The sequence below is a fragment of the Marmota marmota genome, unplaced genomic scaffold, assembly GCF_001458135.2.
Source record: "Marmota marmota marmota unplaced genomic scaffold, marMar, whole genome shotgun sequence".
Lineage (NCBI taxonomy): Eukaryota > Metazoa > Chordata > Mammalia > Rodentia > Sciuridae > Marmota > Marmota marmota.
This window is the reverse complement of record NW_026000169.1, coordinates 10,731,411-10,750,900: the sequence shown is the minus strand read 5'-3', so window position 1 is coordinate 10,750,900 and position 19,490 is coordinate 10,731,411. Positions and strand designations below refer to the sequence as shown.

Sequence of the window (19,490 nt, the reverse complement as noted above, 5' to 3'; positions counted from 1 at the left end):
CAGAAAACAATCATGACAGCCTTTTAAATGAATTTTTAAAAACTAAGTAAGTCTTCAATTCTTATTTATAAAATAACTGGGTGTACAAAACAAAGTGGTCCAAGTACACTTTGCATGGTTGAAACATCCAAGAACATATTAATTTGCTGCTTCTGGAAAGTCTAAGTGGAATCCAGTTAGCCAGACATCTACGTGCCCACTGTGGAGCTTGTATAGGCACATATTTTTGAAATAAAAGTTAAGTGCCTTTGATACCTGCAAAACAATTTTTATGTTGTAGGGAAAATACCACTGTGATGTTTGCTCATCTTGGGAAAAAAAACTCTATTTTAAAGAGAGGGACCTAACTTTGAATGTGCATGTTGGTGTTTTCTCAACATTTTAGATTTGAGAGGGACTTCTAAGATATGATGGTTGAAGGGCATCAGTTTGGTCCATACCATTTTCTCTGACTCCCACTTTGGTTCTCTTTCCCCAACACATAGCTTCTTCACATATTGATGCCCTCAGCCCTCTGCCCCTCCCTGTTCTTCCTGTATGGGTGTAAAATTTCCAGCCATATAATTGTTATAGTTAGGTGCTTTAGAAATTTTGACAAGGAAACATTTTATGTAGAAATTAAAAAAAAACTTCAAGAAAGTAAAAACCCAATAAAATATCCCATTTTCTACATATACTATATGTAGCTGTGTGAATGCATCACACAGCTATAGATATAGAATCTCTCCCATTAGATAGGAACATGCCTAGTGCTATGGTTCACAGATTGTGTACCAGGGTTCCCAGGGTACTGGAACTAATTCATGGACACACATGGAATATTTTAAAATTTCAAAGAAAATACAGAGGCATCTCTCTGACGGTATGTAAACTATCATATTTAAGTTGTTTGAACTTTACTACTTAATAACAATGAGTGGTTGGATATTTCTTTTATCCCAAGGGTCCTATAAAAAAATATTGGGCCACCAGTGCTGTTCCAAGAATGTTTGGGAACTTTCAGATTAGTCTAGCATATATTTGTTTTAGATATTATGGTGACCTTTTCTTTAACCTGGAAATTATTATTATTGAACTATCATATTGCCAACCACAGAATAGAATAACAAATTTCTTTTGCACATACAGGACTATGGGCACTATTATAAAAACAGTTGATTCATTTATCCATACCAATTAGTTCCTCTATAATTTCAAGCATTCAATTTTGTTGTTTGTTTGAAGTAATTAATCTTCGTCTGAAAGCTGAGAGGTGCTTCAAATGAGTGGACATGACTTGGAATCAGATTTTGTCTCATTCTGCTACTTGTCTTTATGCAAGTTATTAAGATGCAGAGAATTTAAAGAAAACTTCTTTTCCTGAATTTTTAGCAGTTAAGTGAGACTAAATATGAAACAGTCCCTAGCACTATATTGTCTCATTCAGTTATTTGTAACTGATAAATTCCAAGATAATATAATGCCAGAAAACCAGATCTTGCTTCAAAAAAGAAAAAAAAAGAATATAAACCACACCCAGCATTTAATTTAATTGCATTCCATAATTTATCTAAGATCAGACTCACTCTGCCACACCTAAATTAACTTCCTTTGAGGAAAATAATAACCATTTACAGCAGAAGTGAACAATGTTAATGGAAATGTGTGTGTGTGATTTAATACAAGCTTAACTTAGCTATTTCATTTGAATCACCAAGTTTGAAACTCTTTCCATTGTCATTTTCCATTTGTCTATTTATCAGAGCTCATGTTAGAAAGATCATATGATTTTTTAGAAAGTGATTTAGTCAGTTTTGGCTGTATGAAATTAGAAATATATACTCATTCTGCATTTTAATACACTGATTAATTTTTCAGAAATGTGCTAAATAAAATGGCCATATACAGTTACTGATTGCAATACTTAATTGCCTTATGAGATTAGCTTAAATAAATAGAAGTCGATGAGCCAAGCTTTAATAAACTTAAAATATGCTGTATTTACTCTTCATCAGTTTTCTGAACAGTGTTTCCGCTTTCAATAAAAAAGTAAACTCTCAGTTAATTAGTTCCTCATACACCACAATAAAATTAATGTTTAGGAGTTAAATACCATAAACTTCCTCAGGCATATTTGCTGATGTGTTCCTGTTTTGAGTTAATGTCACATGTTTCATTGTTTAATGGGGGTATCATGTGGGTTCCATTATATCTCTCTGCTGCAGTGGGTCCATGTGTCTGGGATTTTAGGAGGCTGCATGCTCATTTTTGCTTGAACTGAGTCATTGGTGTCAGCTGACATAGAGGTCATTGACAATCAGTGCTCAAACAATCACCAAATCACAAACTAAAAACCATTGACAAGGGTACACTTTTATCAAACTGAAAAATGGGAAACATGTTGTCAAGATTACATGCTGCAAGTCCCTTGTACCTAAGCAGAAGGAAGAGGATCAGCCATATCTTCAGATTTCTGTATTGAGCATGTTGGAATTATTGTGACCAAACCTTCTCCCTCCTTTCTCTTTCCTGCCCAAATCTTACAAACCAATGACTTTGGGAAAACTTGACTTAGTGTCAGGATTTTTAAGTGTTTATTCTTGCAAAGAGTTGCTTTGGTTCCTGAACAGATAATCATTTCAATTCCTATTTGAAGGGAGTATCTCAAAAATATGCAATGATTGAAAAATAAAGATAACAAGATAACATAATCCTTTCTTTCATATATTCTTCAGATTTTATTAGACCATAGCTATATCCAATACTTTAATTCATCCTGTTTGCTTTATACCATAAGAACATAATTCATTTCAAAACTAAAGCCCATTCAGCTCAGTGGCATGGTTCTTTTCCTTGACAATGGAGATGTCAAAGAGGAAGAGTAGCTAATGGCATTCTGTGCTATCAGCCAAGAGGCCTCAAAGTATGGTATCACCATATGAATTTGCCAGTCAAGCCTAACCCTTATGTTTCTAGGTTCATGTTCTTGTTGCTAAAGCAAGAATAGAATCTCATCACAGGAGTAGACACACATAACTAAGCTCATTGAACTAAGTATAATCCTAGAAGAGCAATATATTGTTTTATTTGAATAAATATAATTGCTAATGATACCGGACAATAAAATTCTCTGGTAAGCATGGTCTGTCACTACAGATAGCCCCAATAGAAAGGAAATGCTTTGTCACAAGATGGATTGGAAAGTACAGAAGCAGAAATATATTTAATAAAACAACCTGAGAAACCATTTTGCTTTAAACTCTTCAATAGATTTCTACTTTTCATGAGAACTGAAAAAAAAAATCTTGCTCTTGGGATATCATGTGGAATAGGATAATACATTAATTTGGATACAGATTTAGCTGCTGTAAAAGGTCAAGATAATACTAGCTTAAACATGTTAAATATGTTTTTGACTCACATAATAGTCCAGCCTTTGCTCGTGTGTTGTTTCCATAATGTCAGGTCCTGGGCTCATTCTTTTTTTTTTTTTTTTTACACTGCCTTCCATGAATTGTGGCTGACATCTCATGGTCTTGACAGCTTACCCAGCTATCCCCATTCCAGCCATTGGAAAGGGAAAAGACAGTGGGGAGACTGCAGCAACCTTTTCAGCACTACAATTTCCAATAGTTTGTTGTGGTTGTATTTTCAAAGAATATATTTAAAAAAACTTAAATATGTATAGTCAGCTCATAATACCCTTCACATTTTCTTCTAATACATTATATGTAAAAATTGCTGATTGCACAGGCCTCAAACCATGTAGAAGTTTAGAAAAGAAAAATTAAGTTACCTGCCTGCTTGCATTCAGACACTCCTGTAATCCCTCTTTCCATGGCTAACTACCCATTAACAATTTGGTACATATTTTCCAAATATATACAAAATATTTATCTATTATATATCTAGATATTTAGCTACACATCTATTATATAAATATTAAATATCTGTTATATACCTAGACTACAGGTATGTAACATATAGGATGAAATATGTCTGTAATTTATTTGCATTTTCTACTGATTCACCCTTAAGTTTGCCTACATTTACAGTTTCAAACTATGCTACAATGTATGTTCATATTTGTACCAAATGAATTATTTGTGTGACCATTCATGTGATTCATTCATGGTATATAATATCCTACTTCAGTTTATTGGTTCATTTTTTAAACATTTTTATCTGAAAGATTACTTCTTAGGTGTAATGTTCTCTAAGCTGGTTAGTGGAGGATATAAAACTTTCAAAATTGACTGGTTCACAGTTTAGCTATAAATAAGCATCAGTCGACTTATAATGAGAAACTATTAATTGTCTGACTTTAATATAAATCTGTCAGATAAAATAAAATAAAACAAGGTCAGAAGAACTTGGTAGTCACAGTCCCTTTTTATATTATTCTGTGTCCTTAGGCAAGTAGTTTTCCTTTCTGTGTCTCAGCTTTTCAGCTTTCAGGTAGCCACAGTGTTGTCTGACCTCCCCACTTTATGAGGATATTGTGAAATTTAAATGGGATAGGTGCAGGCATTTTTTGAAAAAACTAAAACTATTATGTAAGTGTCACACATAAACATTATTTATTAAATGTGTAATCACATTTTGAAAATGTAGAATGTGTCAAAATACAGGATTGTATAAATTTATTTGTGCTAGGTCACTAAATGATGACCATTCCAGACCTTTGCATTATTTATTTCCATGGAAATGAGGAATTCCATAACATTTCTTAATTTCTGGAAGTCTAAAATTTACCATTCTAGTAGAAAACCTCTGGGCCAGGAGTTATCACAGATATATGTCCCACAGGCTTACTATTGGTGTGGTTCAGGAAGCTCCCTGTTTTCACCTGCAGACCACAGACTCTGGACACATTGCAGGAGGCAGGATGTCTGTCAGAAGTCCTGATAAAAAAAGTAGGGTGTCTGAAAGATTGTCAAGAAATTAAATACTTGCTAACCCTTAATGTTAAAAGTCAGAAATGAAAGAGAAAAACATTCAGTTTGGTCTTAAGTGGCTTGTCAGGATGCCCTTCTACCAAATTTCTACTTTTAAACACTTTACTCATTTTGGGTGCATATTCTCTATGCCATCCATTTCCTCATAAGACACAGGTAAAATTTAGCCATTCTATTATCATTCAGATCTGGATGGATAAGCAGTGCTTAATTAATGATTCTCTTTGAGCAGCTTAAAATGAGTTATTTTGCAATAGTTTAAATGATGTCCTAATAGAAATGCTAGAACACAGAAAAGAGACTTCTTTGATTCATTGTCACCTTTTCAGGGATACTCAGATTTTTTAGATAATTAATCCAGTAATTTCCATTGGTATTAGAATGCTTCAATTTATAGGCAAAGAGATTAAAAAAAAAGCTGTATCTTTTATATTTTGAGATATCTTCCCATTCTGAGAGGTGTTTCTTAAAGAGTTCATAAATTAATCTCTTTCTAAGCTGGCCATCTTGGTAACTACTAAATTAAATAGGATAAAGTTTTCATTTTCTATGCTGTATTAAATAGTCATAAAAATATATTTTATTTAAAAAATCTCTTATTGAAAAAACGTTAGCCTGTGACAAACCAATTAAGAACTAACAATTACCTCAGAATATCTTCTTTCAAAAAAAAAAAAAGCTTGTAGTCAAACAAGGGCCAATTTATTAATTTTACTTTCTCAAATAAAATTTATATGAAATATTTATATTCATTACTGTTTCTCATAAAAAGTTTCAAATGTTGAAGTCATATTATGCTATTCTAGCATATTCAAGAAGGCCTACAGATTTTCTGCATTTAAAAAAACAACCTCGAACTCCACTTGTATAAGCCATGTCCATTGTTCTGGGTTCCACAAGAAGGTTTAGGAGAATTGCTATAAATCTAACTACTTAACAATAAGGAACAACATATAGCTGTACTTATTGCTATAAGGAGGCAAATTTCAACCTGCTTGAATTTCATAAAGTTTAAAAATGATACAACATAATCATAATGTTGAATGATATTTTATCATTTCTTCATATGAAATGTGTTTTCTATTAAAATGCCTGAATGGCTTCATAGTAATGGATGCTTGTTGGTGGAAAAATCTGGAAATATGCATATCATTTAATATCTGATTAGAATATACATAATATCAAAATTTACAAAAGAAACTAATTATGGAATACAAAAATATTGCTGTGTGAAAATATGTCACAGGAAATTCATTTATTCTTATTACCTTCTCTGGGTCCAATTTCCTCAAACTCCAAACTCTAGCTTTCTGTGTCCACCTGCATTTTCTGTCCTTTGTCTGATCACTTGTAGCTAAATGCTGTATTTGTTTGAATTAAACTCTGCATAAAAAATTAATTCATTACTTAATTCTGTAATTATTTCCTTATAATCTTTCTTCTACTTAAACTCTTGATTTTTTGAACACTGTCTCCAGTCTTAAGATATCTGTTAATTTCTTAATTAAATGAATTCTTCCTTGACTTATTCAGTCAATAAACATCTTAACAGTCTTCAATAAGTTGGGCATTATGCTAGGAACTAGAGAATCAAAGATGAGTAATACCTAACCCTGATTTTAGGGAGTTGGGGAAAATGAGATTGCTATGGTCTGAAGGTTTATGTCCTTTACAAATCATATGTTAACGTTCTCGCCCTAAAAGTCATGGTATTAAAAATTGGGGCCTTTTGGGGTAGCAGTTAGTTCATTGTGGTGGAGCCCTTATAGAAGAGGCTCACAAGACCTATCTTACCCTTTCCATCATGGGAGGATGCATGCAGCATCTTTGAATCAAGAAAAAGGACCTCATCAGATGCAAAATCGGTCAGGGCCTCTGATTTTGGAGTTCACAGCCTCTAGAACTATGAGAAAAAAATGATGTTTATAAGGTACCCATTTTATGATATTTTCTCATAGAAACCCCAACAGAATAAGACAAGTTAATAAACAATTTACTGTGATGGAGATACAAATAGCATTTTCAGAGAAATCTTTAGGAAGAGAATTCACTTGAATCTAAGAGTGGTGGAAGCATCAGGTGAAGGTTCTTTGTGTCGGGCCTCCTAACTCATATCCTCATAGGTAAAGGTGGCTGAGCAGTTAGAGAAGTACTTGGGGTGGAGGGATACCTAAAGAAAAGAACACTCCAGGCAGAAAGAAGCAGGGGAAAAACCAGCCTGGAAAAATCCCAGAAAGCAAGAGACAGAATAAGATGTGCACAAACCTACAAATAGCTTGGTGTTAAGAGTAAACCAAAAGCCAAGAAGTGATGAGTGAGTCATTTGAGGACATGAGACAGATTTAAGAAAGCATTTTATAGACTTTATATACTGGGAGAACTGAAACCACTCAAGAGCTAAAACCCAGTATCGAGATCATACACGCTTCGATTCATCCATCCCTCCATGTGTCTGTCTGTCCATCCATCTCTGCATAACAAGGCATTTTTGTTGTTGGTCACTGTTGTATTTTCAGCCCCTATCACATAGTGTATAATCAATAAATATTTATTGTATTTTAAATACAACAAGTGAACATATATTGAGTGCCTCTAATGAGTACCACTGGAAACTCAATAAAGAATGAATTTTCTCAGCAAAGGACTAGAGCTTGAGAGATAGTTTGGGAGGCTTTTTTATCAGAAAGGTAAGAGGAAAATATCTTAGTGACTGATTGGCAGTGGAGGATGAAAGAGATGGAGAAGTCAAGATACTTTTATATTTGTAACACAGGTGACTGGTTGCCACCAAATGAGATAAAAATACCAGGAGTACAAGCTTTTGGAAAAATGAGGATAAAATAAATGGTACACATGTGAAATCTGAGTTTCCAAAGAATTAACTAGGGAGGATTGTTCAAAAAACATGGAAGTAATCTATGCTGGAGTCAATGGTTTGAAATATATTCCTTTGTAGAAAATTGGTGATTTGTGAGATGGAATAAAATCATTCAGATAAAGTAAATAGAGTGAGAAAAGCCAAGTGCCAAGGATTAGGTCCCAAGGAATACCAGTATTTTAAGGGATGCATAAAGGAAGATAGAACACTCTACTGCAGAAATAATAGTCATCATGAACAAGGTATGGAGAGAACCAGGATGGCATGTTTTAAGAAAAATCAAGAGAGTATGAATGCTGTTAGAGGAGGGAATAATTAATAGAATCAACTGTTTCAGAACGATTTTCATAAAATTTGTCAACTCAGAGGTCATTAGCAAATTTATAAAGTACTTCCAAAAAAGTATAAATTGATAATTAAAGCATAAGAGAAGGGTTCAAAATCATCATTGAAGACTGGTTTCTAACAATTTAAATTTAACAATTTAAATCAAGATAGTTGATGGTGATTTTAGAGGATATTTTAGTATCTAGATAGTTTATTTGTTTTAGGATAGATAGTAATTGTGCATGCATTTAAGGACGTGATTATATGCAAATTTCTTACCTCAGCATATTTGAGGTCCTCAATAGACTTTCATCACCTGTCTACATATTTCTTGTTACAATAGGTTTAGCAGCAGGTTCATGGAAACATCCTGCTCACTCAATTTGCTGGTTATGGAGTACTTCTGACATTTAGGCTTATTCATTAATTCTTTCAACAAATCTTGTGGAGCATCTACTTTGTTCCAATCCTTACAGCTCTTAGTCTTTTCTTGACTTTTCTAGTTCTTGGGGGTTTTATTATTATTATTATTATTATTATTATTATTATTATTTATTAAGGCCTAACTCAAGCCCAGCCCCTCTTCAAATTCTTTCCCCAGTGATCTCAACTTGTATAAATTCCTCCTCTCTCTGGTAACTTGCCATATGTACTTATGTTTTCTGTTGCTAATAACAAACATAATGTGACAGACAGGGTAAGTGATAAAAAAGAGGTTTATATGCAAGTATATATATGTATGTGTGTGTGTGTGTGTGTGTGTATATATATATAATATATATATATATATATTATATATATATATATTATATATATATATAATATATATATATATATAATATATATATATACACTATTTTACCAGACTTCTAAAAGTCAACAATAATAAACTGCCCATATTGCAAATGACTAGAAAAGTCATTTTTTAATTACTCAAAAATAATGTTGGAACACTTGAATAACTGGGGAATAATGATATTTGTTTCCTAACTGATGTACCAAATAAAATATAAGGCCAAACTGTATTTTTTCTCATATTTTTCCTATATCTCTTTTCTCCCATCGAATTGATTATCAAGCTGTCTCCCAAAACTGTTCTTATCTCTTCATCCATCATGGTTAGTTCAGGCAATTGTCATTGCCCACTTGATTCACTGCAATCTTTTAAAATATGTCTCTTTGTCCCCAGTCTCTACCTCTTTCAGTCTATCTATTTGTTGCCCCAGAATAAATCTATTAAAACTCAGTTTGTGCTATGTCACCTACCTGCTTAACATCTTTCCATGACTCAACATTGTCTTCAAAATAAACACAAGGCTCTGTAAGATATGCATCCTACCTGCTCTTCCCTGCATAGCTTACTGTTGCCTTTCTGCATCAGATCCAGGAAGTGCTATAAGAACCCCTGCATGTGGAGCACCAATATAGGGTAATGGTTATTGTTAGCACTGCTTTTTGAATGGCAGGAGATGTCTCCCCAACAGAAGGCACCCACCAATTTCCCCTTCAGCCCAGGAGATGAAATAATGAATTTTCCTTCTAATGTTCCATTCACTGTGGCCTTATTATCTTCATTTTGCCTTACACTCCTAAAGATCCCTTCACTTGGATATTAGAGTGGTCAGAGCAGTGACTCATCTGAGAAAATAATTAATAAGCCTCCACTACAGGATGGAACAAAAGAATTTGGTAGTGAAAGTGGCCACCTCTTAGAGGCACTTTAATAAATAATATATCTGGTCTCTTTCCAGGTTAAGTTCTTTCCTTGAGGTTTCCAGAATACTTTCTATACTATTCTACTTTGCTCATAGTATCATTGACTTGGTTTATAATTACCTCCATCATTTGATTAGGAACTCCATTAGGACAGGAATTGGGTTAAGAGTGTGTGTGTGTGTAGGTTTTGATTTTTATATTTCCCAGAAACTAGAGAAAACAGTCTTGTGTTTGTCAAGGAGGTAAACCAGAATCACAACAAGTCTCTTTATTTCAGCAAAGAATGTTATAAAACCTTTCAGGATCTTTGTATTAGTTCAGTGGATGAAGGGGTATGTATCCTTAACCCTGGGAAAGGTCACACCTGCTTTTCACAATCTTCCTCAGCTTAAATAACCCTGTTGGAGAATTGTTTTTCTTCCCTTCCTTACATAGCATAGAAATGAAATCTTCATCAGGTGACCAGAGATTATCAGTATCTACATATGCATTACTGTGGTACTGATGCAATTAACATGCTTTCTGAATGGTTAATACCAGCTACATCAATTGTATCTGAAGATATTGTAAGCTGAGTTGTATTCTGAAAACAATTGACATGCCTTGGCATATGTTTTTAACTTTTTGAAAAATTTTGTTTTGAACTAGAATTTTTCCATGCTTGGCCTTGAAATAAGAAGCAATTTAATTTGGAAAGGCTTAGGGAAAAACTGTTCAAATGGTTAAAACCTAGGAAAGAGTAAGAAAAATTAAATAGTTGAAAGTCAACTTGAATAATTTACACAGGATTGAACTTTAAAAGTCAGAATTTTCCATTATCATATTTTTACTAAGTAAGCACCTCATGAAGTATTTACCAAATAAACTTGTTGTAATATTTTCTTAGAACAGTTAATTGAGGGATGACTCAAATAAATGAAAGTATTTGTTTCAATTTTTTTTTTCACCAGCAACTTCTGAATTTCTCCTTTGCCATTAAGAACCATCTCTGGACTTCTTTTTAAAGTCTTGTAGATTTTTATGTCGGTTTTAGAAATGAGACACTCATGAAATATATTTTGAATTTCCATAATTCAGAGTTAAATTGCTATCTTAGAAAAATTCTCAGTTATTTTATTTGTATTTACTTCACACCGTGGAGCAAATTTCAACCACACTAGTTCTGAATATTCCAGGCCTGCATAATTAGTAATAAGATAGACATGTTTTAAGTTACGTATATTTGTATATTGGATGGAGATGATAACAATAATGTGGTTCCTTAGACAGAAACCTTTTAGAATTTGTTGACATCATGTTTATGATTATATATATTCATATTTTGGAAACTATATGACTAAAGATAAAAAATAATTTTAGTTTTCTATCTAATTTTTGCTGCCTGTCTTTTGTTGTCTTCAATTCACTTACACACCAAATACATTTGTATTTAGCTGTATATGTCAAACATATAGGACTTCAGCATATCATTTGGGGGAGGAATCAGTTCAACCCATAACACACATATAAAATTATTTACCTTGTATATACATTCACACATGTATAATATGGCATAAGTATGACATAATATTCAGATACATATGTAAATGAAAAGAAAATATAACTGTAGATTTTATTAATATGCATTCATAAATTTAGGAATTTAAAAAGATAAGATTCTAAGATATGCATTATAAAAACATTACAGAATAGTCTAAATTTTAACCAATAATGTATTAATACACATATGATTTATTAATAATAATTAGATACTGGTAATGTCAGAGTGCCCCAAACACCTTGTGAGTGTTTACTGTCAATCTAAATTTAGGATTAAGTCTGTGTCTCTGGGATAGACATCTAGGTCATCTTTAAGACCTCCTATTGCTTAACTTCTTTATAATGTTTGTTAAAGTTTCACTTCTTGTCTATTGCATTTCCATATCCAAATTTCATTGAAACTTCAGAATGAAAAGTTTCCAACTACCTGCCATGGATCTCTCTCCCCTCTGCTCTTTATACCGTCATCTGTCAGTTAAACTGGGTTTCTCTCTGTTCCTTCAACACATCATACTAGTGCTTGCATTCATTTTGTACCACCTGAAACCTCTCTCCTCCCCTACACCTGCAAAGCTTCAAGGCCAGGCCCACTTATATTTTGCCTTTATTCTCTAAAGAGGAAATCCTAGAAATGGTTCTTCCTTAACTCCTCTGGCACTCACGATGGTCAGTTAGATTTGAATAAGGGCTTACTTAGAAAACATAGACATGCAGTGGATTAAGACCAACATTTGTTTTATTGTTTTGTCTCTCATAACTCCCAGCAGTGTTCTCACATGGTAGATGTTATAAGTCCTTATTAATTGATTACAACAGGGAAAGAGAATTATATAAAATGAATTATCACTGGTGAAGAGTACCATAGCCTCTACACTATTGCTTTAATTTTAAGATCATGTTCATTAATTGAGGAATACCAATGAATTACATCATTCTAAGCAATTCAAATGTAAATTCTAATAATCATACTGTAATATTTTCTATTTTAGTTAGTTTTTATAAATATAAATTCAGCTTTTAAACATTTAAACTTTCTTTAAAAATATTAATTTTATAGATTAAGTACTAAAAGACTCCAGTCATGGTAAGCTAAGCCCTATCATGTAATATCAATTGTCCTCTATTCTGTATCATAAGTTTTACTTCCTTTTTACTGGATCTTTCTCATTGGCATTTAAGCCCGTGATCATTTTTCCTCAATATGCCTTTTTTAATAAAGTTTTCTTGATCACCCATCTTCTATTAGCTACTGCTTTGGAGTTGTCTGTTCCAGCAGTTCTCAATGATAACAAATATGCAGATCACTTGAGAACCTCCTTAAACTATATACTCTGATTAAGGAGTCATGTTCTTGATTTACAAATTATTCCACAGCTTAGTAGCACAAAACGACGTGCATCTGGACACAGCCACACTGGGTGCCTTTGACGTAGGATCTTCAATGTGATCTGTAGTCAAGGAATTTCCACTGTAGTCATCTCCAAGCTTGCCTTGGGGAGGATCCACTTCCAAGCTCCCAACACTGGCTGCTGGCAGGCCTCATGTCTTGTGAGGTATTGGTGAAAGACATCCATTTTCTGCTGTGTGGACCTCTCAGGAGGTTAACTCGCAGCTTAGCAGTTTGCTCAGGTCGGGGAGGGAGTAGTGGACAATCCAGAGCCAGTCTTTTTATAATCTAATCTAAAGGGTAAAATATCTCATCAAATTTACCAAACTGTGTTAGGAGGTAGTTACTAAATCCAGTTCACACTCAAAGGGAGAGGTCACATGGGACATAAATAAGAGGAATTGGGAGTCATTGTGTTGCTATTAAAAGTTGCCTGCCTCAGTGGATTTAGGATAGACCTTGAGATATTACGTGTCTAAGAAATACCTGGGTGATGCTCGTGCTGCTGATCAAGAATCTCACTGAAGAGCAAGAGCCTTCACTTCTTGCCTTCAGTTCCTTTCCTTTTATCATCCTCTATGATCACACTCACTCCAGTAGGCTTTCTCATTCTCTTCTTCCCTGGAACTGCCTTTGTGGAAGTCACCAATGACCTCCACATTACCAAATCCACCATTTTAAAAGACTGAGAGTTCATTGGAGAATATCATGCTAAGTGAAATAAGTCAATTCCAAAGAACCAAAGGCCAAATGTTTTCTCTGATATATGGATGCTAATTCACAATGGGATGGGGGGGGAATAGAGGTATTTTTGATTATACAAAGGGGAGTGAAGGGAGGAGAGGAGGTATGGATGTAGGAATGATAGTAGAATAAATCAGATATTATTACTCTATGTGCATATACAATTATATAACCTGTGTAACTCTATATCATGTACAACCAGATGAATGAGAAGTTATACTCCATATGTATGATGTGTGAAAATACATTCTACTAGTAGTCATGTATAACTAATTAGAACAATTAAAAGAAAAGTAAGTTGTGAAGGGTCTGAAGCCACGTTAGACATAATTCATGTCTCCAACCTCCAAGGTACTATGAATTCTCACATTTAAACAGCAAGATTTAATAGAACAACATTAGCACAGAGATTGGAAAAAACATAGATTCAAAACTTGAGTTACTTCAAACTGGTCTTTCTACATGACCTCAAAGTTTTCATTTGTATTTAAAATTTAAAAGGGTATGAGTACAAACTGCAAAGTGCATGCAAATTTTAAGTCACATATGAAATATTTTAAAAAATGGTAACACTATCTTTAAAATTGAGATGTGTGCCTTTAAAATTGGTATTACTAAGTTGGAACATATTCTTTTTAATTTAAAACTGAAGAGTGAATAGAGAAAATTAAATATTATGGAAAATGTAAAAAAAAAGTGATAGTTCATTATATGTGAACCTTTCTTTACTTGGCTTTTGGAATACCAGATTTACATTTCTTCTCAGTCTATTTTGCTACTTACCTCTCTGTAATGTAAGTCCACAATGAAATCCTTGAACCTCTTTTTACTATCTACAGTTAACTCCTAAGTGGCATCCTTCATGTTTTTAAGCTTTAAATGTCAGATATATGCTAACCACTCTCAAATTTATTTCTCTATTTGAACTTCCCTAAAATCCTAACGTGTATCAAATGTCTAATGAATGCCTCACTTTGGACATTGACAATAATTTCAAGCTTAAAATGCACAAAACAGATGTCTTTGCTCCTTCCCCTGTGACTCCCCCCACCACCTAAGTCCATCCTGGTCATGTTGCTTCTTGTCCATGTTTACAAACCCAACATACAGCAACACTCTTCAATCAGTTGTTCAAGTGAAAAACCTAGAAGTCATCCTTGGGTTCTCTCTTACTCTCCTATGCAAACAGTCATAAGTTTCATCAGTCTTACTCCTTAAGTGCTGCTTCAATCTCCCTGTCACTCTCCTTTCTGATGTCACTGCTGGAGTTTAGTTCATTGCTACCTATTATACAGATTTCTGCATCTGTTAGCAGTTTTCAATCTCCAACTCAAATGATCTTGGTATTTTTTGGTTTCTTTAATCCTATAGCCTAAAACTTTAGCCCCTTTGATTATTCCTTCCTAACCTGCTCTCTGTACTTAAGCAAAGTAGGAACTGGGCTATGATTTAAGCTTTTGTTTGACTCCAACTCTTCATGAAAATTGTATCTCTTCTAGAACCTTCTTCGTTCCCTTCTTTGCTTATCTTTGCCTATCTGCCTTCTTTGCCTTAGATAAAATTTCAGCTTAAACATGACTTATTCCTAAAGTATCATCGACCTCTTAGGACAGGTTTGAGGCACCCACAATAGAGTCCATAACATTGTATACTTACCTATCTAAATGTCATTTCATTTTATACTAATAATTTAGTATCTTCTTCCCCATTTACAGTAAGCTCTGGGAAGGCCTGATCAACAGAGATAGATCCAAGTATTTTGAAACCTGAAACATAATTTGAGGGGCGCAATTTCAAATAAAAATACAACATACTCATATTCGTTTATAATAAGGAATCACAACAAAGTATGAAATTAAGGAAAGTGAAAAATATGAAAATATATGACCTTATGAACACACTGCTAGGGGTCATTTCCAGGAGCCTAGAGTGTAAGCTTCTTTAAATTCTATCATCATCTTAGTCTTTTTCAAAGCTTTATTTCGAGTGGCAAGAACAGTGCTTAACACATAGAAGGTATTCAATAAATATTTGTAATTAATCTCTTAACTGAATTATCTTGTATGCAGTTTCAATATGTTCTTTTGAAGATTTAGATTTATAAAACACATTTTATATTATAAATTTTTCTTACAGTTATAGCTTTCAGTTATTTTCTATGATCATTTTTCCAAATTCTAATAATTCATATTGTTAGTTATATCACTGGACTTTATTTATGTAGAAATCCCGTTGCACCTCTACAAAGTAAAACAAAAAAGTTGTAATTTGCATCAAAATATGCAGAATAATTTTCTATATGTGTGTCTATATTTTTATAGACCATATAATAAAACTTAAAATTAAATTTGAATGACTGTGATTTTTTAGATAAAATCCTTTAAGAAGTCATCTATTTTCTGTTATCATTATAATAGACTTTGATAAACTTTTATCTCCAAAATAACAAAGATGCCAATATTTTATGAAACCTACAAAACATATAAATTGTTTTTTTTCATATAAATTTGTCCACAAAATAGAGGTTATTAGGGCTGGGGTTGTAGCTCAGTGGTAGAGTGCTTGCTTAGCACATGTGAAGCAGTGGGTTCAGTCTTCAGCACCATGTAAAAATAAATAAAATAAAGGTATTGTGTCTATCTACAACTAAAAATGCATATTAAAAAAAAAAGATAGAGGTTACTTGAGTCCAGGCAATAGCATATCATTCAGAAGATAAGCCACTTGGCTTCAATCTTTGATGTTCAATTTGTTAAAATAAAGTAAGTTTAGTTAAGTTCCTTCTATAATAACACTGTAAATTTGCCAAGGATTTGCTGTGCTCATATCAAGATTGTCAGGTGTGTGTTCATCTATGTGTGTGTGTGTGTGTGTGTGTGTGTTATAAAGTACAGCCCTCTGATCAATGCGCACTCCCCTCCCATTTTCCTAAATACATCATGAAAAAAGGATGAGGTTTCCGCCTTAATTGCTTGTGCCTTTTATTCACATTCCTCTCTCAGCCAGAATTGTGAAAAGAGTGTTAGTAAAAGGCTGCACAATAGAGCTTTTCATTAGGCCTCAGCAAGGCACACAAAAGAAGGCTTTTGGAAAGAGTGAATGCATGAGTTTAATTTGCAGGTGGAGAGTAGATAAAAGGTGCTGACGCCTCTATTATTCTCTTACTTAGGTGACCCTTACCCTGTTCAGCTGATCCCAACTACCATGGCAGCTGCTGCCGCAGCAACACCAGGCTTAGGCCCACTCCAACTGCAGGTAAGTCAGGAAACAATGAGGAGGAGACAAAGGTTAAGTCAATATGGAAAACAGCTATTATCGTGTTAAAACAAAATACAACTGACTAGTGATATTTGTGTCACACATTTTTGTTTTTAAATTTATTTATGCTGATCCTCAACCAAACGTTGAGGTGCTGATTCTTTTCATTTTTCAACCTGTTTCTGTACTAAAGATAGTGTATTCTAATTTTTTACTCCCTGGTACAATTTAAGAAAGTGAGCTGTAGTTTTGCTTTGATTACTATGTGCTGTAATTTTGTCACAAAATGGCCCCCATCATGATAAAAAGAGAAAGAAACCCTGTAAAAGATATTTGATTTTTGAACACACTTATAGACCAAGGCAACTTAACAAAAAAATTTCTGTAAAATTATTGAAGAAATTATTATAAAAACACTCTGTAGATCTCTTTGTTCTCCTGTCCATGTCAGCTCAGTTGAGCCAAGGGGGAAAAGCAGGAGCCTAAATGAGCATTACTTTTTATCCCAGACTTCCCAAGGAACACCTATTAGCTGTGCAGAATAGATATTCCCATCCACCCAAAAAAATCAGCAATAACTTTACCAGGTGTCCAAAGATTTCAAAAATTATGACTTTGAGGTTGAAAAGAGGATTAGTAAAGTTACAGTAAAGGTTGCTTTCATCATCTAAATCTTTGAATCAGCACCACACAAAATATTCCATAGTTTCTATTGTTGTAGACTTTATACTTACGCAATTAATGAGAATAGAAGATAATCTAATAATAGGGTTATCTCCTCTTGAGAAAGGTTTATACATTTCTCAGGCTGAAAGACTCAGTATGCCTGCAAAGCCAGATATTAAACAGTTGCACTTAACAAAATTAAATTGTATTCATGAAAATGCATTGTCATGATAGATGATCTTCATCTATAAAGAAAATATAGTTTTATATTGTAACATTAAGAGACAGATACATCTGGTCTGCACATGGATTTGTCAGAATACCCGTGGGTTTCTGAAAGACCCGTTGAGTTTCACAGGAGGGACCACCGGTGTGAAGGCAGAAGCATACTGTGTTCTACAGAGCTTAATAACATCCATTTCTATTCCGCCTTTTTTTTTTTATGAAAAACTACACTCTGAGTATCTGATTCTTTGAGCTGGAAATACCTTGGGAAGTGTTAGAGCCATGGGGACAATAAAAGTAACATAACATTTGTTATCCTTTGAAATGGCATCTGGGAATAGCTATAATACGAAAAAGTGATTGTAACCGGTAAAACTAAAAAGAGTAATGAAACTAAAGGAAAGTGGAAGAATGTCCAGCAATAGACTTGAACATGGGAATAGGAGTTTTAGAGATTTAGGATTCCAGCTTTCAGAGCAAGTGAGGCATCATCATTTCCTTTCACCATGAGATCAGCTGTGAGAGGAAGAAAGGGCGAGTTGGAGGTATCCCTTGTATTTCAAGCTACTCTAGTAGAGAGTAGCTTTGTCAAATGGCAATCTAAACTTCTTTCCTACAGATATAGCATTAGAATATTTTATTTCCCTCCTTATAGTATGTTTTGAAGCATTTATAAGATTTTAAAATATCAAAAAATGATTTCCTGTTCTTGCTTTACTTGATATTTAAAAAATTTGATCTGTAAATCCAAGCGGGGTTTGAATCAGCACCACACAAAAATATTCCATATTTCTCACTATTGTGGACCTTGTACTTACACAGTTGTTTGCTTTTTGCTTTGAGATTGGATTTTGCTGAGTTCCCAAACTGGCCTCACATTTACAATCCTCCTACTTCAACCTTCTGGGAACTGAGATTACAGGCACAAATTGTTGTATGTGGCTTTTACTTTGCTTTTTACACAACTGGTTTTGTACCCATTAAAACCGATAAGTTTTAGTTATGGCTTCAGATAATCAACACTAACACAACAAGAAAATCAATGATATAAAACTTTTTCACAGAAAGCCATTAACTATCATTAAAACATATTCACAAAGGTGTGTGCGTGTGCGCATGCACACACACACACACACACACACACAAAACCATACACATACGTGTGCCTTTATTCAATGACAAAATGATTGATATTCATACACAAACACATTGATCTCATATGCAAACGCATCACAGAAGCACTCACGGCAGAGACTGTGGCTCTTTGGAGGGCACTCTCACCTTTACCAGGCTGTCTGTACCAACTCACTTTGTTAGTCATGTGTAACACTGTATTCACAGACCCATGAACTTGACTTCAGCATTCTTAGACCCACAAAGGATACCTGTTACAAACCTACCCACATGGGCCAGAGAAAAACTAACTATAATTCCTAATCAGAAAGTTTTATCTTAACCTTTACACAAAATCCACCACCAGTCTTGTAAACCTATTTTTGAGAAGTTTCATCTCAGTGGAGTAAAACATTATGAACCATGTTTAATTTTCTCCAGACTCTGCTTTTAATTATATTCTGTTAAATATCCACTGTTCATCTTTTACATTGAATACATTACAGAGCTTCCTGGTTCCTTTCAGTTTTTAAGATTCAGTTCTCTGGCCAGGCACAATGGTACATGACTATAATCCAAGCTACTGGGGAGGCTGAGGCAGGAGGATTGCAAATTCAAAGCCAGACTCGGCAACATAGCGAGGACCTAAGCAGCTTAGCAAGATCCTGTCTAAAAATGGGGATGTAGCTCAGTAGTTAAG

At 33.9% G+C, this 19,490-nt stretch overlaps 1 protein-coding gene across 19 annotated transcripts in view; it reads left to right on the top strand.

Annotated features, from left to right (window-relative positions):
- The window catches only part of Sox5 (SRY-box transcription factor 5), a 960,532-nt gene that overhangs the window by 840,892 nt on the left and 100,150 nt on the right, over positions 1-19,490 (top strand). For all 19 annotated transcript variants that reach the window (XM_048787312.1, XM_048787308.1, XM_048787306.1 and 16 more), the window contains one exon: positions 16,698-16,783. In XM_048787312.1, the coding sequence (XP_048643269.1) occupies positions 16,698-16,783 (86 nt within the window). The remainder of the gene's footprint in view (positions 1-16,697; positions 16,784-19,490) is intronic.